This window comes from Semicossyphus pulcher, unplaced genomic scaffold (genome assembly GCF_022749685.1).
Source record: "Semicossyphus pulcher isolate SPU_LCO1_2020_fin unplaced genomic scaffold, fSemPul1.0.p SCAF_13, whole genome shotgun sequence".
Classification (NCBI taxonomy): Eukaryota; Metazoa; Chordata; class Actinopteri; order Labriformes; family Labridae; genus Semicossyphus; species Semicossyphus pulcher.
The window spans coordinates 20,268,894-20,296,626 of NW_027211637.1; the positions used below are offsets into that span (position 1 = coordinate 20,268,894).

The following is a 27,733-nucleotide window of genomic DNA, read 5'->3' on the forward strand; positions in this document are numbered from 1 at the left end:
GTTACGTCGGAGGAGCAGCGCGAGCCGGTATTGCAGCGAGTTTATTAGACAGAATCCCCAATATTAATCTGCTCGATATAGATAATAATAACGCGAGAGTTTGCAAGTTGCCTCAAGACTGTAGTTGCAACTGTCAAAGGTGGAGTGGATACGCGCATGACCCAACACACATTACTGTAATACTGTACACGGCCGCCGAGATAATATCCGTATAAAAAAACGAATTAATCCCGAGGTAAGGAACCGAGGAGTGAACCAAAACCGACCGAGATTTGTCGCTTCTGCTGATTTTCCTTCGCTTCGTTTCCTTTTACTCTAACCAACTGTCTCGCAGCCGTCGAAATTACTGCACTAAACATATTTTTGTGCCTCCCTTTAGCTCCAGCCAGCGCAAGGATTTTTTTTTACTCCTCCTTCGTAATAAAGTCGCCATTTTGCTTCACTGCCTATATAAACCATCCCGTATTCTAATATTTTTCCTCAAGGAGCCGGGGACCTACCTATCTTTGCTGGCATTTTCTAATATTTCTGGAGTGTTTAACGAGAAGACAGGGGTTGAAGAAGTGCCTCGTGGTGTACATATTAATGCAGGAAAAGGAGGAGGGGGGCAAGGCTATTGGAAACTGGGAATAAGGTGAAAGTATCCTGGATTTCTGTTCATGTACAGACGAATTTGTGCTTTCTCTTCTCCTGCCCTGCTCTTTTTTTCTTCCACCTCGTCGTCGTCTGCAGAGAGGGGGGACCGGACGACGGTGACGGCTGTCCGCTTCCTTTCAGGCCCCCCAACCCCAGTCTGACCGGTCCTTGACGCACAGCAGGTGTGATTGCCATGTAACATAACATTGGTGGAAAAACGCCCACTTAGGTGCCTGTCTCCTGACCCCCTCCTCCCCTCACGTGGGTGACCCGGGGCCACCCGGCCCCTAGCGCTGGGTGACTGCCCGACACTTCAGGTAGGTGTGGCCGAGCGGGAGGAAGAAAAGTGTAACGGCAGTCTTTCTTTACCACATAAATAAGCAACTCTGTAACCTTGTTGTGGTTGACACACACAGCATGGCAGCGTGCCACGTGCGGAGCTAAAATACTTATTTCCAGGTTGGTTTGTCAGCAGATTGTGTGAGGAGATGTGAGTGGGTGTCACCAGGTTTTGTTGTGTCTAGCTAAATGTATGGTAATGTTGCACTGTCGACGTAGAGTTATTCTTTTATGAAAACACCAGCTGCAATGTTATTTTTTTCTCAATAGATGGATGTTGTACAAATACCAGAGCAGAGCTAGGTGTTATATCCTAAAGAAAAATATCATAATGCCAAATTCATAATACAGTTTATAAAAATGCAAGTGAAGCTCACTAATAAATGCAATATTTACAAGCATATAAATGTAGTAGTTACCTTGTGGTTGTTTAACAATAAGGTTCGTGTTAGTGTGGTAAGTTTTAATGCTAGTCTGTAGTTTCCTCCGAACTCTGTGACACATCAAACAGGAACAGGAAGATGTCTCCTGTCAGTGTGTGCAATATTTCTGCAGCTTGCTACGTGGTGTGCAGAGAGCCTTTAAAAGTTACACTTATTAACTCAACTCAACTTTTAAGCACCTTTTTATAACATTGTGCAGCCCGAAGTGCTTCACATAGGAACATAAAGACAGAAAATAAGAACAAAGATAGATACAACTTTGCAAGAGTAGAACATTTAGAGTAGAAGATAGCCTAAATAAAAAGTTAGATAAGACAAGTACAACACCTGGCGTAAACTCAGATTCAGTTTAAAACATAACTCCAACTTCCATATCCATAGCCTGTAACAAACTATGAGCATATTAAACCTGTGATGGATGAGCCGTGGACACTCAATGTACAGTGAATAGCATGGCGTGTAAACAGACACTGCGTGACCCCTGCTGAGTGACCCTTTGTGTGCTGTTGTAGTTCATTAGCAGAGTGACGAGAATGTGTGCTAAGAGAAAGTATGTTGGATCCTAATCAGTCCCACTTAGCATAATTAGCGATTGTCAGCCTTCATCCATTAGATCGTCCCATGCTGGTGGGGAGAAGAGGGTTCAGAAACACACGCGGAGGCCAAAACGAGCATATAGGCTTACTGAGGTTGATGGTGGCATGAGATTAATATATGTAATTAAACTATCTAGCATGCAACAAATGAGGATTAGCTTTCATTTAAAGCTAAAAACGTTAGCTGCTAACCACGTGACCTGCTTTCATAGTAAAAAAGTAGGCATCGATGCTAAGAGTAGGAGCTTTACGCCTCCTTTTCCCCTCTTTGACTCACCTTTTGTCTAATGGGCCGAGCATGGAGTTAGCGTGTAAGTGAGGATATTGATTTTGAAATGAAACATGGAAGGTCACACCCTCATTACCACCGCAGATGATGTGTGTGCCTCCACTCAGATATAACCTTCAGTCCGATAGCGCCGATGGCCAACAAGAAGGAAGTGCGCCGTAGAACAAGGAAGACAGCATCATCACAAGTTATTGACGCGCCGGACATTGCTAATAATGTTTTGACAAGCAAGGGAACAGGATTAATGAGCAGCAGACAGCATCCCGGTGTTACCTGCAGCTATCTGACTCTCCTGTGTTTTTACACCCCCTCTGCTGCCATCGCAGGCATGGAGAGCCCAAGCGGCCCCAGGCTCGGGAAGCTGTCCTCATCAGGGCTGCCAAGGGGCCGGACCCTCAAGCATGGACATCCCCAGGAGCCTGTGAGAGCCACGCCAGGCCCTGAAAACAACAACAAACACAGTGAGTGAAATGAAAACAGTGTGACTTAAGATCTGTTTTAAATGTGGGAACAAGGGAAGCTTTTGTTTGGGTGATCCAGGTTTGCTATTCGACCGATTCCAGGATTGCATAACACATGGCACACTAACACATTTGTGATTAGAATTGTATTGTTTGTACATTTGTGCCTATAAATAATTAACTTTCCATTAGCAAGACTTAAGCGACTTAAGGCTAGGTGCCCTGAACAACAGCGCTGTTTCTCGAGGGTTTGATCAACACATACAACTGCGGCTGCAGCTTTTTTTTTTTTGAATGGGTTACACTTCACTAGGAATCATTAGTTTGCCCAGCCTCAGTGTAATCTTACCTCTCTCGCCGCAGAAGGGCCTGGAAACTACAGAATTTTTTCCTCAGACTGCCTTACAGTGAGAAAAACCAAACAAACAAGCGGTGCCAAGTACTGACATGAGTGAAACCCCCAGCCATCTGGACGGAGATGGAAGAATTTGGAAAGAGAGAGCCGGACTGGGGAATTATGTTTCAATCCAATAACCAGCAGATCATCATGACTTTGTTAATAGAGTCAGGCGGACTTGGAAAAACTGGGGCTGTGCTAATATGACCCAGTTGTTTTTGGTTGCTAGAAAATAGCCTCTCTTTCCCAGACACACAGCACCCAAACTAGAGTAAGTGCTTCAATTTGTTTTCCTGCTTTGTTAATATTCAGCCCCGTAGGCTGGATTTGCGTGCCTGTGTGGGTGCGTGCATGTGTCCGTGTGCGTGTGTGAAACAGAGCCAGAAGCTTTTTATTAGATTGTCTTCATTTCATGTCTTTAACTTTTGATAGTTAGCCTGATAGCTTAAGCCCACTAAGGCCTTCATGTCCTCATGTGTGCAGGCTGATGTGCTGTTTTTGCTCTTAAAGAATTTATTGTAGCCGCGCACAGTGTATTTGAATGACAGGTTTTTCTCTGCAGCCTGTTTTATAGATTTTCTTTCTACACTTTATTACTCAATAAACAAGATGTGTTTATAAATCAATCAAGTTGCTAGTGAGCTCTGAGCTGGTCGTTTTGAGACTGAAGGCTATAATTGAGAGAAACAATCTTGGCTTAGGTTCACTAATGAGCACCGCCGATGATTGCGTGTGCGTGTGAGCGTGTGTTCAGTTATGCTATCACAGTCAACGGCTTGGTCTTTACGGGACTTTCTCTTGTAACTGGAGACCGTTTCTGCTCGCCTGTTTCGTTTTCTGTCTGCACAGTTGATCTGCTTTGATTCTCATTAAAGTAGTAATTATATCAGTGTTTTATATACAGCTAATCTGCGCTAAGGAGACTGTTTAGTTAACTCACTTCTAAAGACGGCTTCCAGCAACATTTTGATTGCACAAGAGAGCAATTTAAATCCTCTATGTTGTAGTTGAACAATTGTCTTTTTTGGCTGGAAAGTTGCTCTTATCTGGAACATTACCAGGGGTTTCCCAAGCTGTAAGAGAGGCTTAGTTGGTAGCGTTGCCAGTGGACTGAATTTTATGTGATAATGAGGATTGAAGATTCTCTAAGAACATCCAGCAACCTTACGGGGAAACACGAGACTTCTGGAAAACAGCAAGAAACTAGTGTAACACTAGGAATTGATTAGGACATGAAGCAGAGTAGGAGGAATTTTCCTTTCCTGAAAGGGACTTCAGTTCAATGGAATTTGTATTCCCTAAATGCCTTTGCATAACTTGCGTGTGTTATGTTTCACTCAGATGTAGCTAATGCTAAAACCAGGACGTAATCATTGACTTTCTGCCTTCAGCATCACATCAGCTCTGTCTGCATCAGAATGCTTTAACTTTCCAAACAAGCCATCTCCTCCAATCCAGCCTCTGTAGCTTTCTGCTAATCAGTGCCCGCCTTGAGCTTTCTATAGATGAGGAGTAATGCTACAGCGCTAATCATAATGAACGTGGAGCTAGCTTGTTTATCCCAGGAGAAGCCGTTAGCCTCGGTTTGGGGAAACAAAGGCGTCAATATCTAAGGCTCCCTGTGGAGTTATTCAGCGCTCAATCTATGTCCGTTGTTCACAGTGTGAATAAGTAGGCACCACGCTATCTGCCCTCTCCCTGCTGGTCATTTCTTATTTATGTTCAATGTACGTGGAAAGTTTGGACTGTTGCACCTTGCTGTATTATCAGTTCTCACTTGTGAGGGATTAATGCCCCTGTTGGAAGCGTCGCATGATGTAACAATGTAGAAATCCTGTCTGGCTGGGCTGTTTTCTTTTTCTTCTCTTTTTTTTTCTTGTGGTTTCCTGAAATCTCTCCATGCTCTTGGAAACAAAGAGTGCAAATTGAGTTTGTCTGCTTTCCTAGAGCGGTGTGGTTGAGCTGTCACATTGCCACACCAGACAACTTGCAGGGAAGGATGTGGTCCTTGAGGGTGACTCGCTCTGTCTTGCTCTCTCTTGGTGTTCTTGCTCTCACATCATATCTTATCAGAGGCTTTTGTTTTGTCTTTTTTCGCTGTCGAAGTACCTGCAGTGAAAGTATTTAGACAGAACGAACGCTGTTCTGCCAAATGCTTGAAGCCCCATTCTGCAGACATTAATGCAAGAATAAATGAGAGGCAAGTGTGTGCGCGGGATCATGCTCCTTCCTTGATGGAGAGTGGTGCAGCACCCGACCTGGACAAAATCTTTGTACTTGGCACTTGGTGTGGAAGTGGAGATGCCTGCATAGGTTTGCATGCTTGCGGCCATGTGTGAATATTAAATATGCTAGTTCAGGCTGTTTCTGTGTGCGTTTACATGTCTATCCGAGCCCGCATGCATCTCATATGACAGGCCACTAATCCGACTGCAGGACCTTCATTTCGGGCCCTCATACGCCGTCTGCTGACCCTGCATATTTGCCTCAGCAGCAATCTCTTCCTCATTCTCTCTATTTATTGCTTTCTCTCACTTCCTCTCACTGTTTTTTGCCCCATTCTCCACAAAAAAAACAGCACTCATTTCCATTCCCAGCTCCCTTAAACTCCTCTCTCCTTTATTTCACTTAGTATTAACAGCTGCAGTGAATCGATGGACCCTCCAGCCTCACCATCCCCGCCATCGTCAATTTTATCCCGTAACTTTTAACTCTGTTCACCCAACTAGCACCGCGACCCATCCTCACCCTCCTCTCCTCTCATACTTCTTTTATTTTGTAGTCCTCGCCTGCTGGTGCTTTGAGTCTCCCAAATTGGTGACTTACCGAGAGGTAGAATCGATAAAGAGCTATAGATCGGATAATGTTTGTTTTGGGATGAAATTGAATCCTGGTGCTTTTCTCGGCCCTGATGCTGCATCTCGTTTTGAGGAGAGTCCTTTGTCATCTTTGTCACACCTTTAGTTGGCAGGCCTGGCGATGGCGGATGAGAGCGAGTACAGGGAAATGGGCGAGCAGAGAGATTGAGTTGGTGAGTCACAGTCCATAAGGAGGGCACTGCAAACAGTCTGGAGCAGGCATTGTCTGTCTGGCTCGCTTATACTGTATGTGTTGTCGCATAAACACATGCCTTGTTTCACGGCTGCGGGTAAATGCACCACATGCCTCGCTGCATGTAACTTTCTTTCTAAATTCCCGTCCAGTCAGTCTTCCATTTAAAAATGTCTCTACCTTCAGTTTACCTGTCAGCATCGCCCCCCTTGGGATTCACCGGTCACACATGTGGTCAGTCATCCGAAGCTGTTGTGATTGGATGTCACCAAACACACTATTGGCCGTGAGCCAAACGGGCATCAGGCGATAGATTAGGTTTCCGATAATATGAAGCGTGCAGCTGATGTGGAAAGCTGTAAAATCAATGCAGGTCTGAAGAGGCTATCGAGGTTCTGTGAGTCACCGGTTTATGTAGCGGGAATCATAAGCCTGAGCACTTTTCTATGATGTGGCAGCTTCGAGTGTGGTGTAGCGTCACCAGTGAACTGATAAGACTTAGTGCAGGTCTGTTTGGCGATTCCTTGCCTAAAGTAAGTGAGAATATAAAGTGTAGATCAGACCAGTGAGGGCAGTGCAGGTTGTTTTTTGCAAAGGAGACTCCACCTCTGATACTGGGCACTAATCAAGCCTGTGTGTCAGTAAGTTACTATAAATAAATAATGTCCTGAACAAATAGATCCATTGAAGCCAGTATAGAATTTTAAAATGCACAAGTCTGGTGTACTAAATACAAAAGACTGTCTTTTTTTTAGACTTTGCCTTTATTAGATAGGACAGATGAAGTGAGACAGGAAATGTGTGGAGTAGAGAGTGGGGCTTGACATGCACCAAACGGATCGGCAGCCCGGGAGTCGAGGCTGCGATCACTGCGTCGAGGACTGTAGCCTCTGCAAATGGGGCGCCTGCTCTACCAACTGAGCTAAGCCAGCGCCCCAATCCTGGCATCATTCTTCATAAATGTTAAAGTATACAACTTTGTTATCCTGATTATCTGCTCTGTAGTTTATGTTGGTCTGTGCTGCGTTTGAAGAGGAATCCCTCCGTGTTCTGTCTTTCTGCGGTTTTATTGCGGGTTGTCCGTCCGTCCATCCCATTCTTGTGAACACGATATCTAAGAAACGCCATGAGGGAATTTCTTCACATTTGGCATAACTGTCTACTTGGAGTCAAGGATGAACTGATTAGAATTTGGTGGTCGAAGGTCAAAGGTCAGGGTCACTGTGATCTCATGTCCATTCTATTCTTGTGAACGCAAAATATCTTTGGAACGCCTGGAGGGAATTTTTTCACATTTTGCACAACTGTTCACTTGGAGTCAAGGATGAACTGATTAGATTTTGCTGGTCAAAGGTCAAGGTAACTGTGACCTCACAAAACACATCTGGTTATAACTCAAGAATTCATACATACTAATTATGACACAATTCACACATGTTTCTTTAAAGTGATGAAGTGATGACATTTTGTACCCAAAACATGAAGGCCAACTTCACTGTGGTACTTGTATGAATCCACCCTTTTCACTTCCTCTCACTGGATGACAACCAGGACAGAGGGCCTCCTGTTCCTCTGGTTATCCACAAATAGCTCTTTGATCTTGCTAATATTGAGCTTAAGGTGATGATAATTGCATCATGTGTCAGAGCTCTTTATCAGTACTCTGTCTGGAAAAATAGTCTCTTAGTGAGGGCAGCATATTTCTCACTGGAAACTATGTACTGGAATCAAACATGTCGCTATAATCTTAACTTCCATTTCACCAGCATACACTTAATGCCTTTTGTTTAATAACTCCAACATCTGGAGTCGACACAGACAGAAATGTAACTTCAACTTGACTAGTTGGCGGAGGCATACAACAGCAAGGCGGTAGTTGTAGTTACTTTTGTGTGGTTTCACTCCCCTTTTTTGATACAGCCAATCCAAACATTGTGCATTACGTATTAATATTGGCGTTCTATATCATAGGCAAATCTTTACTCTTAAAACATACTGACAATCAAGGCTCTTTTTCCCTATCCTCCCGGAGACGTCCCGAAATAAAATGCAAGTTGTCCCGAAAAGAATCTGGACCGTCCGAAATGTAAAATATGTTTCTTTACATTATTATTGGTGAAAAACATTCAAATTGACCTTTAACCTAAATAATACATTATACAAATGATTAAATGATCAATCACTACACTGGAGGCATTTGAGGCAATCTGAAACTAATAAGTAAAAGTGTTGTTATACAGGGCGTACAGGATACCGTACAGGATTGTGCGTCTGACATCAACGACAGGCCCACGTCTGACAGAATTTCGCGGGTCTAGCTCCGTGCCCATGAGTGACAACTGTCACCGTTCATTGTACAGTAACAGCTTTTTATTTTCATTCAACCCTCGTCTAAAATGTGCCTTTTTTTTCATCCAACTCTCGTCCTGAATTCGTCCCAAAATTAAATTTCATCCTCCCTGATCTTATTTTTTTTCGGCCCCCGGGGCGACAGGGGGTCCTTAAGCTCGATCCCTGCTAACAAGACACAAACCAGGTTGGCATTATTTCTGGGATGACAAAGTGTGTGTCAGCCCCGAAGTTTAACCAGTTGGTCATTATCCAACTCACAGAAGCGCTAAAAATCATAGAAGGCAGCATGCTGCACGGACATCATGTGTTTTTTTAGATCTTCAAAGATTTTGTTTTCATGGGTTTCTGTGGTTTCTGCTCATGACCTCATAAAATAAAACCATGTTTAATGGCCTCCTCTGTAAAACATTCTTTTGATATTGGAGGAAGTGTAATGGCTCAGAAAAATCTACTTTTCAAAACAATTTGAAATACATGTAACAAATAGTTTGTGTGTGTATGTATTTACATGTGTATCTATGTACGAGATTTGCATAGTTACACAGTTACAGAGAAAGAGAGAAAGAGAGGGAGGGCAGGAAGAGGCAGAAAGAGAGAGCGAGAGAGAGAGAGAGAGAAAGGAAAAAACAAAGACAGAGAGTGAGAGCCAGATTCGAGAGAGTCTGGTTTTCTCTCAGTTAGTCAGTGTCTGGATAGAACGACTGTTCTGGTGCTGCTCCACCTCTCTTCTTCTTCCTCTTATTACTCACTGCCTGGAATCAGGCCTGACTGGGAGGGCGGTATGGGGACGTCTCCAAAGAGAGGTGCGTATATGATGGGATGATTTGTACTCAGTGTGTGTGTGTGTGTGTTTGTGTGTGTGTGTGCAAGTGCAGAAAAGGAAGGAAAATAGAGTACAGGATGAAAAATAACATGTTGGAATATAGGAAGTAGTAGGAGGTGTGTGAACAGACGCTGAGCAGAGAACGTGTGAGAGAGGAGAAAGTTGTGAAGTAGTAAAAGGATCAACTTTAAAGCAACAAAGTCAGGTCCTTTAAGGTTGCGCTCACTGTAAACCAGCTTACACTTAAAGCAGATGGTTGCATTGTGAGTGTGTGTACCCTGCAGTGTGTCCAGGTGTATCAATTTCTCCCGTTATTGTCCGTTGAGATTGAGGAAGTAGTGATACTACATCTTCTTTTCCATGGCGTCGTGTCAGTGGTGTTTGTATTTGTGTGTGTCGTCTCTCTGAACTACAGTATGTCTAAACCCTACTGTGCAGATGCAGACAAAGGCTCCTGTGTGAGTGTTTGTCGAGGAAAACAAATGACTGTTCTGTGCTAGCGCCTGTGTGTGTGTTTGTGGGTAACGTGTATGTGTGTGTGTGTGTGTGTGTGCACCCTTGCACTCAGGGGGAGGCAGTTGCAGGCGTAGCTAGGAGAACTCAGAGGTTATTTGAGATCATTAGGCAGCTGCCAGCACTCCTGGCTGCTGAATCTTCTTCTTCTTTTCTCCTCTCCTCTGTCAGGATTAAGCAGTGTGGAGCAACAGTTGCAGACAGCTGGGAGCGAGTCATACGCTGACATTAGTAGAACAGCTGTTTTATCCCTGTGGCCTGTGCCTGAGAACCAGAGGTTTTAGATTTGACACAATGGGCCCGCTTTGTTTCATACCAAGACAATGGCTGTGATTGCTTCAGCGTCTGAGCAGCAGGGTGTTTTTTTCCGAACGAAAACAAGCAAAGCAAAGTGAAATATACTGAACACTTTTTGTTGCGCTTGCACATTTCACCCGAGGAAAGACAAGTCTGCTGTTGTTTGTTTCATTCTCACTGTAAATATGCACCTGCGCCGCCTTGGCTTGTGCGTGAACTTGCCCATTTGCATTGTAGAACTCTAAATATGGGTCTAATTGTTCTGCTTGCAGGAAGGAGGCCTCTGATAGTGGTAACTAAGACAAGAGGATCTTATTCCCATAGCAACAAGAACAAATCTTTCCCAAGAGCAGAATTCATTAATTATGCCTTTCTTTTTTACAAGACCTTTATTTTCTAAGACAGGAATTAGAATGCATGCTCAATTTCCTCCTCAGCACAAGAGCCGCACCGCCGACTGCATCACCTCTCCAGCTGCTACCCAGACAGCTAATAGAGAAACGCTCTGTCGCCTGGAGAATATTAATACACTCATATCTATGCACACACATCACACTCACACAAACACTGGTAATGGTTTTGTGTGTGTGTGTATCAGCGTGCGCTTTTATGCGTGTGTTTACACCTTGTGTCATGAACTATTTCCAAACACAGCCAGCAGTGCTTCTCATTCAATCGCGTTCAGCCTCGCCTTATTTTCCTTCTACCTTATTACTGCGAATCTGAAGTAAAAGATTACATATAATCCGTCGGCCTGTGTTTGTGTCTGTGCTTGAGTGAGAAACAAAAAGAAGACAAATGAGGTAAAGAGTTGTGTAGACTGGGTAATGAAACCCAGCGAAACGAGCAGGGACGGTTCTGCTAGGTTAGGCCCGGAGTGTGTTTCTTCATACTAACATCACCCAAATAGAGAGATGGGGGGGTTGTTTGAGCCGGGGCTGTCCTTTTGCCAGCGTGACCTCTTTTTTTGTACGAGCGGCGATGGCAGGAAGTCAGTTCATTTATTTGATGGAAAATCCTCCAACCATTAGTATAATCCTGGTAGGCTTGGAGCGCTCTGATCCAGTTTGGAAGCCACCACAAATGGGCTGCAGTAGGCATGCGTGCATCCTGTCGCTGCTTGTCAATACAGGGGAGGAAAGCAACGATGTGTACGTGAACATGCAGGAGGACAACATTTTCTCTCTTGTCTCCTGCCTGCTTTGTTTCCACAGCTGCTATACGGTCTTGCCAGATCAATGCACGGCCGTCGAGCGAACATGTAAAGATATATCACTCCGAAGAGCCGAGCGCAGCCCCAGCTCCCACCTGCACCCCTGTCATTCAGCATTCTGCTTGGTCAGAGGAAGAAGTCATCCGCCTCTGCAATTCTCTCCTCTCTCCCCTCAGCATCCTCTGCCCTCCTCCCCTTTGCCAACTCCCCCCTCCCTCCCTTCCTTCTTCCTGCTCTTCTTCCACATGCATACACAGCTCTCCCCCATCTCTCTCTCAAGTGGCGCTGTATAGAGGAAATAGAGTGCAGCGCTGATAGAGCAGAGGTCTAATTGTAGCAGAGAAGAGAGCAGTAATGAGCCAGTGCTGCGGAAGTGCACATGGAGAAAGATGGGGGAAAGGGTGTGAGCAGAGGAAAAAGGAAGGGGGAAAGTGAGAAAGCGAGACGCGGGGTGAGAAAAGAGGAAAGCGCTAGAAAGAGGGATGGAGGGAGCGAGCAATAAGAGAGAGAGAGAGAGAGAGAGCTGAGGCGGTCGGTCTGCTGTGTGCTGTGTCAGAGGTTCACAGAGGCTCTAGCGATTTATAGCTGATCTATTTGGCTGCACAGAAGGCCTTTAACCACACTGCCCTCTCTCTCACTCTCGCTCACACATTCACACATGCACTCTCTTTCTGTGTCTCCGGAAGTCACACCTAACACTGTTCGCTGTTCAAACCCACCACTGAAGCTGCACATAAGCTGTTTGTTTGTGTCCTTATTTAGTTTGAACATGTGAGCAGAATCTGGGACTTTTTGAGATCAAATGGGGGTTAAAGCTGGATTCTGAGGAAACATCCAGGAATTAAAGGCAATTTGTGCCCTTGCACTTTAGATCATGAACTCTGCAGGTCTGAACGCTTCTAGTCTATTTCATGAATGTGAAACACTTGCAGCACTCAGCTTTTTCGCTCTCGTTTCACCAGGTCCGGTGTGTGATGAGCCAGCAGAGGGGAAGAGGAAAGGTCGTCCCAAAGCAGAAGTGCAGGAACTGAGAAGCATCCCTGTGAGTATCTCTTTTTGAACCGAGTGGGTGTCTGAAGTGGGCTTCTTTTTTTTTTCTTCCCTGCACAGAGTAGGCAGAGCCCCGTTAACATGCACATTACACAGTACAGTATAGCTATAAATCTTGCCTGTATTGAACTCTCTCTTCCTCACCCCTGAGCAGGCCCATATGATAGTACAATGGAAGGAAGAGTTTAAGCGCCGCTCCAGGGTTAAGTGTCCGTGTTCAGGCTGCTGGTTAGAGTTTCCCAGCATCTATGGCGTCAAGTACCACTATCAACGCTGCCAGGGGGTGAGTCACTAACCTCTGTTCTTTCCTGCTATGCGGCTATTTCTTACTTATGCTTTAGAGTAGACTTTAACAGCTGATCACTAACTAAGATATTGGAAAAAAGAATCAAAGGAAAGACCGAAGCAGACGGTGATACATGTCCTGTTTAGGCCGTTAAAATTGAAGCTTTAACTTCCAGAGAATTTAAAATGCCCACACCCCAAATATTAAGTGATTATTTGCTGTTTCTAGCACAAATGACAAGCTACCCACTGTCATTTTATTTGCGTTGGAAGGGAGCTGACTCTTAATCCCCTCTCCTCATGCCTCTCTTTGTATCAGGCCACTGTAGCCGAGAAGCTGAGTCACGGCTGTCCCTACTGTGAGGCAGTGTTTGCCACAAAGGTGCGCCTGCAGAAGCACAAGCTGTGGAACCACCCGGACAGAGTTAGCATGGAGCCCAAGGACGAGCAGGCAAAGCTTCAAAAGACCCCTGTCAAGTTCAACACCAAGAAAAGGTGACTTGGATTTAGAGCTCAAATTCCCTCCCACACTGACACACATAATGCTGTCATAATGCTGACTGCCCAAATTCTCCCCCCCCTCCTCCTCCTCCTCGGTGTGCGAATGCAGGCCGATGGAGAACAGTCCCCCCTCGCCGCTGTTCTTCAAAGTGAAAAAGACCCACGAGGTGTCCACGCCCTCTCAGAACGGGGAGCTCGCCCACCAGAGGAGCGAGAGGAGACAGCACAGCCACAGCCTGCCTTCAACGCAGATTCACCAGTCCCAGCCGGTGCAGCCGCAGTCGCAGCAGTCGCAGGCCCAGAGCACGTCGTCCGACGCCGGGGGCAGCGAAAGCGAGGGGGGCAGCCTTCCCCCGTCTTACCCTGACGAGGACCCTGAGAGAATGAGGCACAGTAAGACTACGGCCCATCTTTCCTAACGAAGTGCATATTCCCAGTGATGCTTGCGGTGTTTGTGTTTGACCGTTCCTTGTTGTTTGTTTTTCTCTTGGGCCAGGACGGAAGCAGAAAACGCCGAAGAAGTTCACTGGAGAGCAGCCGTCTATATCTGGAACGTTTGGATTGAAAGGTGAACACCAACATCTCTTTCACCTCATCCTGTTTGTTGACATTTTCTAAAGAACGCTCGTCAATAACCTGTGAAGTAATCCTCTGAAAGATATAAATAAATGAAGTTGTGAAGAAGGGTTTGTTACTGTGAGCTGATTCATCATTGAATACTGACAATATAGAAGGCCACAGGAACCCTACGATGACTCACTTCATGAAGGGAACCATGGAGGACAAACTGTTTGTAGCGCTGCTTGAAGATCGTCAGAAGAACTTTACTAGGTCGTGTCATTGATAATGTGTGTGATTGTGAATGCTGCCTACTGCCGCTGATCAATGGAACTGGTCTCTAAGTGCTGAAGTAGAAACTGTAGAGGTGTTTCATATCCGGCTAAGTGAATCAGTGACTCACACACCAACCACACATCACTTACACACAGGTTCTCCACTCTCCCTCTCGTTCTGTCTTATTCATATGCTGAACCTTTTCAGTGACTCATTCATGCACTGGGCTGTAAACTACTTACCTTAACATTATTGACAGTTTGCAGAATCTCTCTTTCACATTTTTGTCTTTTTATATCCAGTATCAACTTTCCTGTTTGAGTATTTCTCTTGTTCAGCATTGTCCTCCATGTGTCCCTCTCTCTGCTTGGATCTCTTTACCTTGAATGCTTAAAAAGGGAGTATTAATTACGACCTAGTCTATATGAATGTGTGTTTGTGTGTGTTGTAGGTATGACTAAAGTGGAGGAGAAGCTGAAGGCAGGTCGCGCGAAGAGATCAGAGGGGAGCGAGGAGCCACAGAGAAGACCGACTCCAAGTCAGTCCTCGAAGAAAGATCCAGCCGCAACCAGCTCCGGTGAACACATAGATCTTTTTCTTGTTTGTCAATTTGTCCATAAAATGTTGGGCTTTTAGGCTTGTGCCATTCCAAGATGTTGACTGCGATACAGGTGCAAATGTTACACTTGAGTTTTGGTTGTTTTTCTACAAAACCCAATTTGTAACCTGGCAATCGATAGTTAATTTAGTGTGTGAAATTTCAGAAAACTGTTAAAAATGAGCTCATTATGATTCAAATTGTTGTTGTTTTGTGTGGCCGTCTTAACCAGAAAGATATAAATGATATAAAACAGGAAAGTGCAACAAATATTTACAGTTGAGAATTAAGATCATTGAATTTTAATTTCTTAAATCAATAACTGACGGAGTGAAATGTGTCCACCTGTATTTTAAGGTGCTGTTGCTGACACCCAGTGGCAGCGAACCATCTCAGATCGAGGTGAAGTGGTTTGTCCCACCTGCTCCATCGTCACCAGGAAAACAATTCATGGTCTCAAGAAACATATGGAGATTTGCCAGAAGGTCAGTACTATACACCAGTGGTTCCCAACCTGGCATCCGGGCTGCACTGAGATTGTCAAGATTAGATTTGCACATGTTAAATAAAATCTAGAGATAGACCGATATGGTTTTTTCAGGGCCGATACCGATACCGATTATCAGTAGTCAAGGAGGCCGATAACCGATATTTGAATTTGATATTCATTTGCAGTAAAAGTGAAAATATTGGCGTCAAAATTTTAAATAATAATAAACTCCAACTTTGTTTAAATGCCTTTAAGCATATGCTTCAGAGCCAAAATAACCCAGTTTTAAATTGATCTCTTATTGGCCGTCGGATTACAAAAAAAAAAGAAAAAAAAAAACGGCCGATGCCGATATGCGTCAAAATGCCAAATATCGGCGCCGATAATCGGCCCGGCCGATAATCGGTCTATCCCTAATAAAATCATTAAAAAAAACCTTAATTGATAACCAAAAGTCTGTTCAACTATTAAAAAATAAATATTTTTGAATCCTCATTCAAATATAGTCGCTACTTTGTAGGCCACACCTCTGCAAACTATACTGTCGGCTGATTGGTGTTAATTTTTGCCAATAAAGATTTTGGAATTAATCACTTAATTGTTTTGGTGTACGTGTGTGCGGGCTAGGGGGGCTCAGCCTTTCTTAGACACAAGCAGGGGGGCCTCCAAGGACAAAAGGTTGGAAACCAGTGCCATAGGCTGTATAAAAAGATGGACGACATGACAGCTCCCTAAAAATGAAGCCAAAACATTTTGAGCGCCCCCTCCTGACTGGCTGAATGAAAATACACGCCAAATCAATTTTTCCCAAACATGGGTTCTGTCATTATAGTTAGTTATTATCACGCTGATTTACGTCCAAGTGTTCATTTTTCTGACAAGTTTTTTTTTAATTAGTTATTTGATGCTGTAAAAAGGATGATTGACAGCTCTGTTGACAAATACGGCTCCTGCAGCCGATCTGTTCCTGATTAGCAGAGTAGAGGAGGAACAGCGAGACGAGACGTAACTAAAACAATCACTACAGTTATTCAAGTTTACATATCTGTGACCGTCTGCTTTAGACCAACACAAGATGTTCTGCTGTTAAACACGCCGGCGTGCGGGATCTTTGCTGGGGGGTTATTTTCGGTAATGTGAGTGTGTGTTTTGGTTCGCGGAAGGAGCCGTCAATCTCTACTGCGCTGCTCTGGCTCCAAATGACATCACTATTGCAAGATGGCAGCGCTTCAGTTTCAGAACAGATGGAGACGCGTCGTCCGTCTTTATATACAGTCATTGTATATACTAAACTTATGGTAGAGCTTGCTGTGAAACCCCCAAACATTGTTTTCCTGTTCGACTATTTATTGCAATGTCACTACACACGCTCCAGTAGAGCTTGCATGCAGTGCATTTGACTTTGGAGCAGCCTGCCCTCTGCAGATTTGAATAAGAGGGGAATGCCCTAAATATTAAACCATCAAGTAAACCTGCTGAATGCTACGGGTACACAGTTCAGTTGGATGAAGTCCCAAATCTGTGTAGTTCTCGTTTAAAGTCTTGATCTTGATCCTGATGTGAACGGCAGCCAATCAGCCAGCACAATGCCTCAGTGGAATCCATTCTGTATATCACATCAGCAAACAGTTTACATATCGACAAAACCTCGTACACCACAATCATTATCCAACTTTCTCCATCTGAGAATGACATAACGCTCTCTCAATCCAGAGCTGGAATTTCCTCAGTGGATAAAAGGTTTGCCTTCGACGTTATTAGATACGTCTCCCAAAGCTCCCCATCGTGCAGAGTCCAGGGAGCCTTCACAGTAATGATATTGATTGGAAATAACATCAGGCATTATCTCAGTACAGTAATCTCAACCAGTTTTCTCGTGTAATATCCTTTACTCATCTGCTCCGACTGCTCTGCAACTCTAATGAATTCGAGGAAGAACACTTCACACTGTGGTTTGTTTGCGTTGCACTCAATTGTGGTATATAGTGATAAATTAGGAAGGGGTGAGTTAATTCAACTTCATTCTATTGAGCTTCCCTTGAGAATAAACCAGCTGGAGTGGTGCAGTGGTCTCCAGGCCCGCAGATAAACGGCTCTGAGGGCCTGGAGGCGACTCATCCAACAGCTGTTTTAATGGCTTCTTGGCCGAATGGCCTTGTGACTCTATTAAAGTGACAGCTTGCACCGTTAAGCAATGACAGAATCACCACATTACCTTGGGGTCAGTCACCATCAAAACACCTCTGTCAGATCAATAGAGCGTCGATAGAGAGAGCTCGGGAAAGGAACACTGCGTTCCTGAAGTCGCCTGTGTTTTGACCAAATTACAACCAACTCTATTAGGTTACAGATGAAATGTGCACTATTTCATAAATCCAATAAAGAGTTTATCCAATAAGGTTTCTTTTGCCTTAGTTTCCTTTCATAGAAATGTTACTGACTCTCGGCCTTCAACCTCTGCAGCTCCAGGACGCTCTGAAGTGCCAGCAGTGCCACAAACAGTTCAGGTCAAAGGCCGGCCTCAACTACCACACCATGGCTGAACACAGCACCAAGGTACATCCACACGTTATTTCTGGTTCCCTTTTTGACTCCTCTTTGCCCCAGATCCATCACTCAGCAGTCCAAACTCCAGATGAGGATGCTTTAGGGACTCGGAGAGCTAATGTTTCACCGCTGTCACACTGACCCACTGAACAGGCTGGTTAGTTAAAAGACACCACACCAAAGCGCTACAAGCATTCAGGAGGCGGTTAGACTTGCTATGTATGGAAATCCTCTGCATGCTGCTGCGAGCATCAGCTTTCACTGTGTTTAGTGAGGCGTGTCCACTATACGGTGTGTATCCAGGGTCAAAAACGTGTACTAAATTTGATCTATAGCACTTTTATTGTCAGCTCCTACACCCATGTGCGCTGGGAGTCTGTAAACTATCACGCATTTCAACCCGGAGATTGGTTTTATGTCCTTGAAGTGCTCAAATTTCCTCCTGCAGCTGTCTTAACTCTGACAGCAGAGAGCTTCATTAAGATATTATCATGACACTCCTGCATTAGAGCAATGCTATGAAGTTTGCTAAATTATTCAACACTGCCTGTTTCAAAAAGGTAGCATTAAAGATTAATGAATGTACGTGCACCAAACCTTGTAGCATGTAGCATGTGCGATTGTGTTTCTCTGTGAGCGCACCTTTCGTTTATGAAAGAGTATACGTGCGCGGGCTTTGTGTGTGTGTGTTTGTCAGTTTCATAGTGATGATAGATGACTGTGCCGTCTGTGTCAGCCAAGTTAAACACTTTGATGCCGCCATTTGTCTTCCGTCTGGACGTGTCGTGCCCTGACCCTATTGGCATCATTCCAGTCCCGCAGTGTTGTACTGTATGTGTGTTAAAACATAGATACCCGACGTCGTCTTAATCTGCACACTGCTAAACTTTCCTGCAACATTTTTCAGATCCGATAATTAAGTCGTCTGTGACGCGCTCAAAGCCTTCATTGTGTTCGTTTTGTGTTAGCTTGTTAGCGTCTGTGATTGAGCTATAGACTCACGTAGCTGCTCACTGAAGAGAGCTTTTATCATCTGCAGGTTTGACAGATGTGATGCTCTCGTCTATGTACAAGAAAAGTTTCTTAAGTATGTAAAACATCAAAGAGTAGAAGGAGAGAGCTGTGAATCATTGAATCCTTTCACGCCCTTAGCCCCTGTAGCACTTACAGAAACATAATCCACATTTTATTTAGTGCAGTTGGGGGTTTTTTGGGGGCAACAAAGAGAATAAAGTTTTCCTTAGTTTAGAGACGATACTGAAGGTGTCTTTATTTGTGGCCACAGTACAAAGCAACTTCCTACACGCGTTCATCATCAGAGGACATACTTGGAGGTTTTACAATGTTACAACAATGTTACAGTTTCATTTAGCAGACGCTTTTAATGAGAGTTAATACAGCACAAGCAAAAATCAACAAGAGAACAAAGTCAGTAAGTGCCAACAAACAGCTTCAAGTGCGATCGGACACTGGTGCTGACAGGCAGTGCACAGGGCGTTTTCTTATCTGCAACTGAGATACTGTATTTTTGGCTGACTGCCGGGGCCAGCCTTACACATGGGTCTGTATGTGACTGACTGACTGACTGACGGTACTTTGACAGCCGTAGAGAGAGAGAGAGAGTTGCGACATTGCAATGGCAGATCATGGAGCATACTGGACCTCCACTGACGTGACTCTCTGTCTATAAGGCTCTGGATACTTTGTTCGGGGAGTAGGCGAAGCTGCTCCTCCGCTGCTCGTCCGCTGTCCTCACCTACGTCTGTGGCGTGCACCTGCTTTCATACACGTTGTCATCGGCCTCAGAAGGACAGTCCTTGTAACACATTGCCCACAAAAGCGCACATTGACCTGACGCGGTCAGCCACATGCTAGGTTTTGACCTAGTCTTGGTTAGGTGTTTCATACAGTTGCTGCAGTATATATAGAAGCAGTGGTGTACTCAGTAGGGGGCAGGGGGGGCAATCGACCCACTTGGTGCCCCCATGATTGACAAAATGCAGTGAGTGGGCCCTCATGGATGCTACTGTAGTAGATAAAAAATGATAAAGTGCCCTCTCAGGTGCCCTTCCAATGGATACAATTTAATTGGGTGCCCTTCCAGTGGAAAACTGATACATGTTGGAGAATGAGTGAGCCTCCGCACCTACTATGTGTGAGACAATGTGCCCTCATGGGATGCCTATTTGACCCTAGTTGCCTCTGTTGTTTCGCATCACAACTTTCTGCGCACTAGTGCCCCATGGCATACAACTGGTGCCCTTTTAATTTGTGCCCCCGCTCCTCAAACAGTACGCCACCGTTTATTATGAGGTATTATGTACCTGTAGTGTGCTCTTATACTGGAAACAGTTTCATTTGACTCTATTTATACTACTTTAAATCATTTTTTACGCAGCTGTTTGTAAAAAGAGGATAGATTAATTTTTTTTATAGGCTAGTATTTGATTTGGCGTTTTGCACTAAACCGAAATTTGCAAACCAGTTTGTTGTCAGTGTGCTCACGTGCAAAGACCCCAGTGCATTGTGGGAAAACACAGAGGGCTGACAGAAGGGCAGAGGTCACCCACTGACTTTGACCTTGATGTTGCTGTTGCTGCTGTGATTCTGCCGCCTTTCCTCTCGCTCTCCGCCTCCTGCGCTTGCTCTTTGGCTCTCCCTCTGTCTCTGATAGAGGCATTAAGAATACATGCTGATGTAGTTTCATGGTCCCCCCCCTCCTCAGCGTAAATCAATGGCTGAGTTGGTGTCTGTTCTCTTGCCTGCAGGCTTGAGCATGATTCACTTGAAGCAGTGAAGTACTCTGGCAGTATCTCCTCTCCTTCTTACCGTCACAGAAAGCTGAGGCTGTGTTTCAGTCATCTCAGCTCCTTCTCTGTGTGTTAACACATGAGACAACACATGAAGTTCGCTCCTCAGGGATTTCCCAGTATGTCCGCGCTCTCTCTCTCTCTCCAGTCCCCTGCACTTCTCTTCTTTCCTCTCCCTGGCAGCCACGCCATCTGTTGTTCTGGTCGAGGCTGGGGTTTGGCACCAGCTAATACTCGAGTGAAAACATGGGTTTGACAGTTGTCATAAACACGCCTTGAGTAACAGCCTCACCATGAAACCATTTAATGATCGTAGCAGAGTGTGAACCCCCGAGATGGAAAACACATTTTCATCACCGTGAAAGGGGAGGGTGAGGTGTGGCGGTGGGCCGCGCGTATGTGACGTTGTGTTTGTTCCCCCCCGCAGCCCTCGGGGAGCGAAGGCCAGACGGGCGACAAGCACAACGAGAGAGAAAGGCTGCGCCGAGTGCTCAAACAGATGGGACGAATCAAGTGTCCTCGCGAGGTATGCACTCCACCTTTCTCCCCGTGTCCCCTTTCTTGTGCTGTCTCTGATTCTTACTCCTTCATTTCCATTGGTACAACTGTGTTATCTTTCATGTCACATTTTCCTCTCTACGCGTATACCAGTTTAGATTTTCTTTCTCCCTTTTCCTCCAGGCTCCTCTATTTGTGTCTGCCTCCTTTTCCCTTTCCCTTTCTCCTTTTTCCTTTATGCCTTGTTCTTGACATGTTGCCCAAAACCACATCAACACTCTGCTTCCCATTACTCACACAAGAGTGCAAAAAGCAGAGAGGGAAAGGGAAAGAGCTGCAGAAAATAGACTCTCTACTGTGACTGTCCTCACGCAGATAAACGAGCAGTTTCCTCCTGTTTTTCAGTCTTTTTCACCGTAACCACAAAATATTGACCCACTGAATAAATATTATTCCATTAAACCTACACTCTCTTCCACTTACCAAGTTCCCTGCTTAATGTGTGTTTTCATTCTGTCTTTTTTTCTGTTACTCACAAACTCCCACAACACGTGTGTAAACGCACACACATTCACAGGGATGCTCAGCTCACTTCTCCAGTCTGATGGGCTACCAGTACCACCAGAAACGCTGCGGGGGAGAGTTCTCTGACGATGAGAAGCCTGTGTTTCTGTGCCAGCACTGTGGGAAAACCTACCGCTCGAAAGCTGGCAGAGACTACCATGTGCGTACCGAACACTCCCCGACTATGACCACCGCCATGACGGCCACCAGCAACAAGGACAATATCACTGACACCAACAATAACACCGGGAAAGAGAGGGTAAGTCACGAGTCATTAAAGGAGGCTGAGCTTTTCCAGTTTCCTGCTGTTTTGAAGCACTTTACTAGATTTCTCTGTAATAAGTAGCCAAAGTTTAGTTTTCACTCCAAAAATTGTCCTTCTACTCCTCCAGGTGGTCTCTGAGGAGTCTCCAACAATAGGCAAGAAAGAGCAGAGCCAGCCCGAGAAGAAGGATTGGCAAGAGAAAGCACCATCCGGCCAGCCTAAGGAGAAGGAAAGAGAAGCCAGGGACTTGAACAGGGAAAAGGACAAGGAGAGGGACAAAGAAAAAGCAGCACAGAATGAGAGCCAGGGGGACGACTTTGAACGGACCCCCAGTGGCAGAGTGAGGCGCCGGTCAGCTCAGGTGGCAGTGTTCCACCTGCAGGAGATAGCGGAGGACGAGCTGGCCAAAGACTGGGGCACCAAGCGACGCATCAAGGATGACCTGGTGCCCGATAGCAAGAGGGTGAGGACAGAAATGATTGGATGCATCATAATGCAAGCTTATATGATGATGTAGACATGAACAAAGTAGATATAAACACATGCAGTCTCACCACGCACACAGGTACAGGTACAGACACAAACTTTACAAGGAATACTAATATAAATGTCCTCTTTTGTGTAGTTAAACTACACCCGTCCTGGCCTCCCCAACTTCAGCCCAGAGCTGCTAGAGACCTGGAAGAACCAAGTCAAGGAGAAGGGCTTCATCTGCTGCACCAACGTGGTAAGAACACTGACTAGTTTAACATGCCACCATTTATCGATTGTCTTAATATTGGGCACTTTGTCTAAAATAATGCGGCTATTGTTGCACAAGAATATGGATTAAGTAAGTTTGATTACTGACTGTTTATTTCCCATTTACCACAGAACTGTGAGGCTGTTTATTCCAGCGTGTCGGGACTAAAAGCGCACCTCGCCAACTGCAGCCAGGTACAAACACTCGTCTGCAGCCATGACACCAACCTGATGTCATTAGTCGATTAGTTAGTAGAAAAAACACAAGGATCAAAAAGGCGATCTTAGAGAAAAAAAAGTCTTAAAAAAGTGTCATATTAAAGACTTTGCTCATCTCATTTAAAATCATAATAATGGCTTAAATAGCTAACACACATTAGCAACGCAGCCTAACAGGTAGAAGACATAAGATATGAACATGAATGCGTAGATTAATTTCTAACTCCTGGTACATACAGGATATAATCTGATGTTTAACTGATGATGAGCATCAATTATATATAACTATAGAGAACATTTCAGCTGACGAACGTACAGTATTTATTACTTGTGTTTCTTTAATTATGTTTGCGCTTGTATCTGTGTGTCTTGCAGGGCGGTGGCGAGCTGGGAAAGTACACTTGCCTGATCTGCCAGAAGGAGTTTAGCTCAGAGAGCGGAGTAAAGTATCACATCAGCAAGACACACTCACAGGTGGGTGTGTTTAGAAAGATCTCAATCATACTAATCCTGATCAATAAAGATATTTAGTGCACACAAAAAAACAACTCTTTGCTGTAATATAGTAGCTTGGTCACACAAGGTTAGTATCATAAATAATTAGCGCAGTATTGGACTTCCAGAACTCCATATTACTGTATTCAGAAATGGGGTTTGCTTTACGTATGTCTTGTTGAGCTGATCACTAACACTGTGTTTTATTGCCTCAGAACTGGTTTCGTGCAGCAGCCACTCAAATGGCGTCCAGTAGCAAGAGCAAAGTGCCGGAGAACGACGGGATAAAAGCCGAGGTGAGGAACGGTGCCACCACTGGTAAGAAGAGGGGCCGCAAGCCCAAAGAGCGCCCACCTGTGGTAGAGCCTCTCCAAACAAAAACTGAAGCACCTACCGCTACCCAAAACTCAACCCCTGCCGCTAACCCCTCCTTGTGCCCAACACAGTCCCCAACCCTGATCCCCGACCCAACGGACAGCTCTAATTCAGGCCAAAACAGACAGCCCGCCCCCTCCGCCGCCAGAAGAAGCAAACCCAAGAGGCTGTCGTTTTCAGAGTAGCTCTGCTTTTGTCGACCCAGGAGCCAGAGAGGATATTTACTGTAAATGTTCTGCCAGGAAGCTTAAAGACCTTTTTTCGAACTCTACAAGGACTTGGCACTGAGAGGAAAGTTAAATCAACCCTTACAAAGTAAAACATTTAGCGTGGACTTTAAATCCTAGTTTTCAAACCCCAGAGTTAATGTGTCTACTGTTCTAAACAATACTCATGTAACAGTAGTGTTTCATTTCTCCATTCCACTTTTGTCTCCTTTATAAGGCACACATTTCAGTTCTGTACTCACAGCCGGAGCGTCAGTCGTAATCAAAGATCCTGACTTCTTCACGGATAGCGTTTCTAAACCGAGGTACAGTAGTATTCCAAACAGCTGCAGAGCAATTCTCTCTATAAGATTCATGTCGTGTTTGAGAGGTTTTAAAAAGGATATTCTATTAGCATGGTGAAGTCATTTAATGATAGCTAGTGTTTTCACATTTTTTCACAGATATACTGTACTGTGTACATAAACAATATCTATATCTATATATCTATATACTCAAAACAATGATGCCATCTGTTATTTCCAAGCCTGACATGTCCAATTGGACGATGAGCAATCCAAACTTTTGCAGTGTGTGCTGTAGTGCAATGTTGTTTTGATCTGATTTCTTTCTGGATTTACTTTAATGTTTTTTTTATTTTTAATGTTTCAACTAAGCAAACATCGTATAAGCTAAAATGTTGGTCAGTTGTTTTTTTGTTTTTATCAAATTCCACTCTGCTATTCCGACGGCCATGTAGCTTTCACTTCAGTGACATGTATTTTATGTTGTCTGCTTCACATGACGATGAAAGGTATCTGCTTTGACAACCATAATTAATGTGAGAGAATTATTTCCACAGTTCTTTTACACTGAAGTTAACAGGCAGAACTTCCAGGAGTGATCGTTTAAGATTTCCATCTATATGGTATATGTTACCATTATACTTAATATGGCATTGTTTAATTGATTTTAAACAACAACAAAAAACTTGAAGCTTTCTGTCTGAAATCAAAACGTTGGACAGAAGAATGAATTTCGTGTGAACCTTGTTGCACCATTGCAGCACAATCAAATGATGTGACACCATTTTAAAGGAGGCCATGTTTTGGCTCCCGCTTTAGCTTGAATCAAAGAGCTGAGGAGAGAATAAAATTGCTATCTTTTATAGAGAGGTCGAGGAGAATAATCTTTTATTAAACAAAAAAAATGCAAATGAAGATTCACATATATTGATGTATATTAATTAATTCCTGGATGCTCAAAGCTATTACCTTGCACTTTAACCCTTAACCCTTCTCGCTCCCCTATTGTATTTTTGCACTCCGGGGGTATTTAACCTTACCTAGTGGCGGTCAGGCAACAGGAGCGTGAATATTATACTCTGATGGAAAATTAAACTAGAAGGAAAACTAAATTTGTCTTTACATGGGTGATGAGCAGCATGGTTAACTCTTTTTAGATATTATCTCTAATCCAACAGGAGCGTATAATTATGACTCGATACTTAAAGCCATAAGTAATGTTGAATTTTAAGGCTGCTCTATCACTTTAAGCTAGCTTCATAATTTAAAAATAATATAAATCTAAAACGTGTGCAATCAGAGAATATTTTCACTTTAACAAGTTTAAAGTCGATACTTGAATCCACAGTTATATTAACAATTAGAGCAAATGAAAACTCCAAGAAGATTTGATTTATAATTGCAGTCTATGTCCATAAAAATAAAGACTTGCTCGCTTAAAAAGAAGACATAAATCTATTTTATATTCTCTTATATGTATTACCTAGATAGTAATCTGATAGCTTTGGATAAAGTTGTGACGTGAGGATATTCTGGTGCGTTTATAAGGGTGCTTTACTTGCCACTCTACCTTAAGGACCTGATACATCAGTAAGTCCACTAATCCATCCTGCCATTTTCTCCTTATAGGCAAGACCTCTGAATTTTTTGCACCAACAAATGTCAAATGTCATCATGTAAATGAAGCACTGATGTCAGCGGAACATTTTCAAGAAACATTGAATTTGAGATGTATGTGTCCCAGGTGGTCCCTACGCCGTGACCTTTTATATTGTAAAGCAAAGATTGGAGCTGAATACCTCCATTATTAATCAACTGATGGAGTTAATTCAGGTAGGGGTGATTATGCATGAGTCCGTCCCTGTTAGCGGGACGGACCTTTTATCTTCTATCCAGGTTAAACTGACGGAGAGGATAAGTTAGACAAGCACTGATTGGTCCTCGGACCTTTTCGATTCGAGTTGTCCAGACCTTGTGTGTGTGTGTATAAAACAGTTAGCACCTTTGTAATGACTGGACGTCAGAGACACTTTTTTGTTGAGTGTTATGCTGTGGCACAGAATCAGTTCATCAGCTGCTTGTTACTCGTTTCATTTATAACGTCACATTGACCGTGTTTACCTGACAAGCTTTGGTGTTGCAATATGATAGTTAGGCACTGCTTTTAACAGTGGGTATTTTATATTTTATCACACCCTTTACTATCTGTCTTCCTACGATGTGGAAAACACATATCTATCCCGCAGTGTGAGCTAACTGCAACATGTTTAGAGAGTACAGCAATACACCATGTTTAGCTGGTTTTGTTGGCTTGTTGCTGATATTTTGATATTGATGTGTCTTCTCAAAATTGTATGGCTTTTTTCACTACTCCCCTTCTTTTATTTGTTTGCTTTGAAAATGCTTTTTACATATTACTAAATCTTAAAAAAAAAAAAAGGTTGAAAAAATTTGTAGACCACAAAGAACATTGTAGGCCTATGTGTCGGCATACACTGTTATTTTACCCATTTTGAGGATGCACATAAATTGAGCTTTTTCAGTACACGATGACAAACACATTGAGAGAGTCCTTTATTATTACCTACTCAATATGGGACAACAAGGCATATGTATGTGTGTTTGTTTCTGTATTTAGTGCACTTACTATACCATGAAATAGGCTTGAAATAGGAGTGTTGTTGGAGCTTTCTAGTTACCCTGACTGTGTGTGGTGTGACTTTTGTACCTGGGGAAACAGCAGGCTCAAGTGTCTTCCCTTTGTCAGCAATGTTAATTCCAAAACCAAGGTTAATCCTTAGAAATCCCCTTAGACAGCCTGATGATTTTATCCTTTTATTTTGGACAACAGTGGTTCGTTTTGTATGCTACCTACTTCAAAATGGTATCCGCCTCTGTCATGGGAGCCATTGTGATGAAACTGTTGAGAGTTTAAAGAGATGATGTTGTAGCTCATAACTGGTTATGATATATAAGTAACAGGTGAAATGAGACTAATGATGTATTAAAGACTTCCATATCTGAAATTAAGCTGTATAGAACCTAACATAGGAGGCATCAACGCCTTCTTTGAGTCTGAACTGTTACAATTTTTCTCCAAAACTTGTTGTATTACCTGTGCGTAAGTATCCCTCAACTAATTAATAAAAGTTTGTTGACTAAATTTGTGTCAATGTGTCAACTTTAAAATAACTTTTGAGAGCAGTTATTTATGCTTAAGGTTAAAACAGATGTAATAACAAAAGTATACCCATCTCAGGGCATGCATTTTGACTCAGCAGACACAGGTATACCTAATAAGATTAATAATGGCATTACTCCTTTGTGTCAGTGTCTGTGATTCTGTTTTGTGCATGCCGGCTCTCTCAATGCCATTTTCCTGCTATGGCATGCAAACATTTAACATCAAAAATATAATATATAAAATATTAAAATGTAAAATAATTGTATTACTAAAATGTGGTGATAAATAGTAATAAACTTTTATATATATGAGGCATTACATATTTTTTATGTTGGCTTGTATTTTTGTAATGTAGG

The 27,733-nt window shown here is 43.6% G+C and overlaps 1 protein-coding gene across 5 annotated transcripts; it reads left to right on the top strand.

Annotated features, from left to right (window-relative positions):
* On the top strand, nt 1-27,356 carry znf512b (zinc finger protein 512B). Of its 5 annotated transcripts, XM_069659973.1 has the most exons (18): nt 1-235; nt 733-953; nt 2,630-2,764; nt 12,373-12,452; nt 12,615-12,743; nt 13,065-13,240; nt 13,356-13,639; nt 13,743-13,814; nt 14,532-14,657; nt 15,036-15,163; nt 17,632-17,724; nt 20,953-21,051; nt 21,601-21,846; nt 21,980-22,315; nt 22,478-22,579; nt 22,726-22,788; nt 23,188-23,286; nt 23,523-27,356. In XM_069659973.1, exons 3-18 carry the CDS (start codon nt 2,632-2,634, stop codon nt 23,865-23,867), a joined length of 2,511 nt encoding a protein of 836 aa, XP_069516074.1. In that variant the 5' UTR covers nt 1-235; nt 733-953; nt 2,630-2,631; the 3' UTR covers nt 23,868-27,356. The 5 variants fall into 5 exon arrangements, with proteins under 5 accessions (XP_069516074.1, XP_069516073.1, XP_069516077.1 ...); XM_069659972.1 differs by having other exon boundaries at nt 1-953; XM_069659974.1 differs by lacking the exons at nt 1-235; nt 733-953 and adding an exon at nt 1,009-1,095.
* The last annotated feature ends 377 nt before the right edge of the window (nt 27,357-27,733 follow it).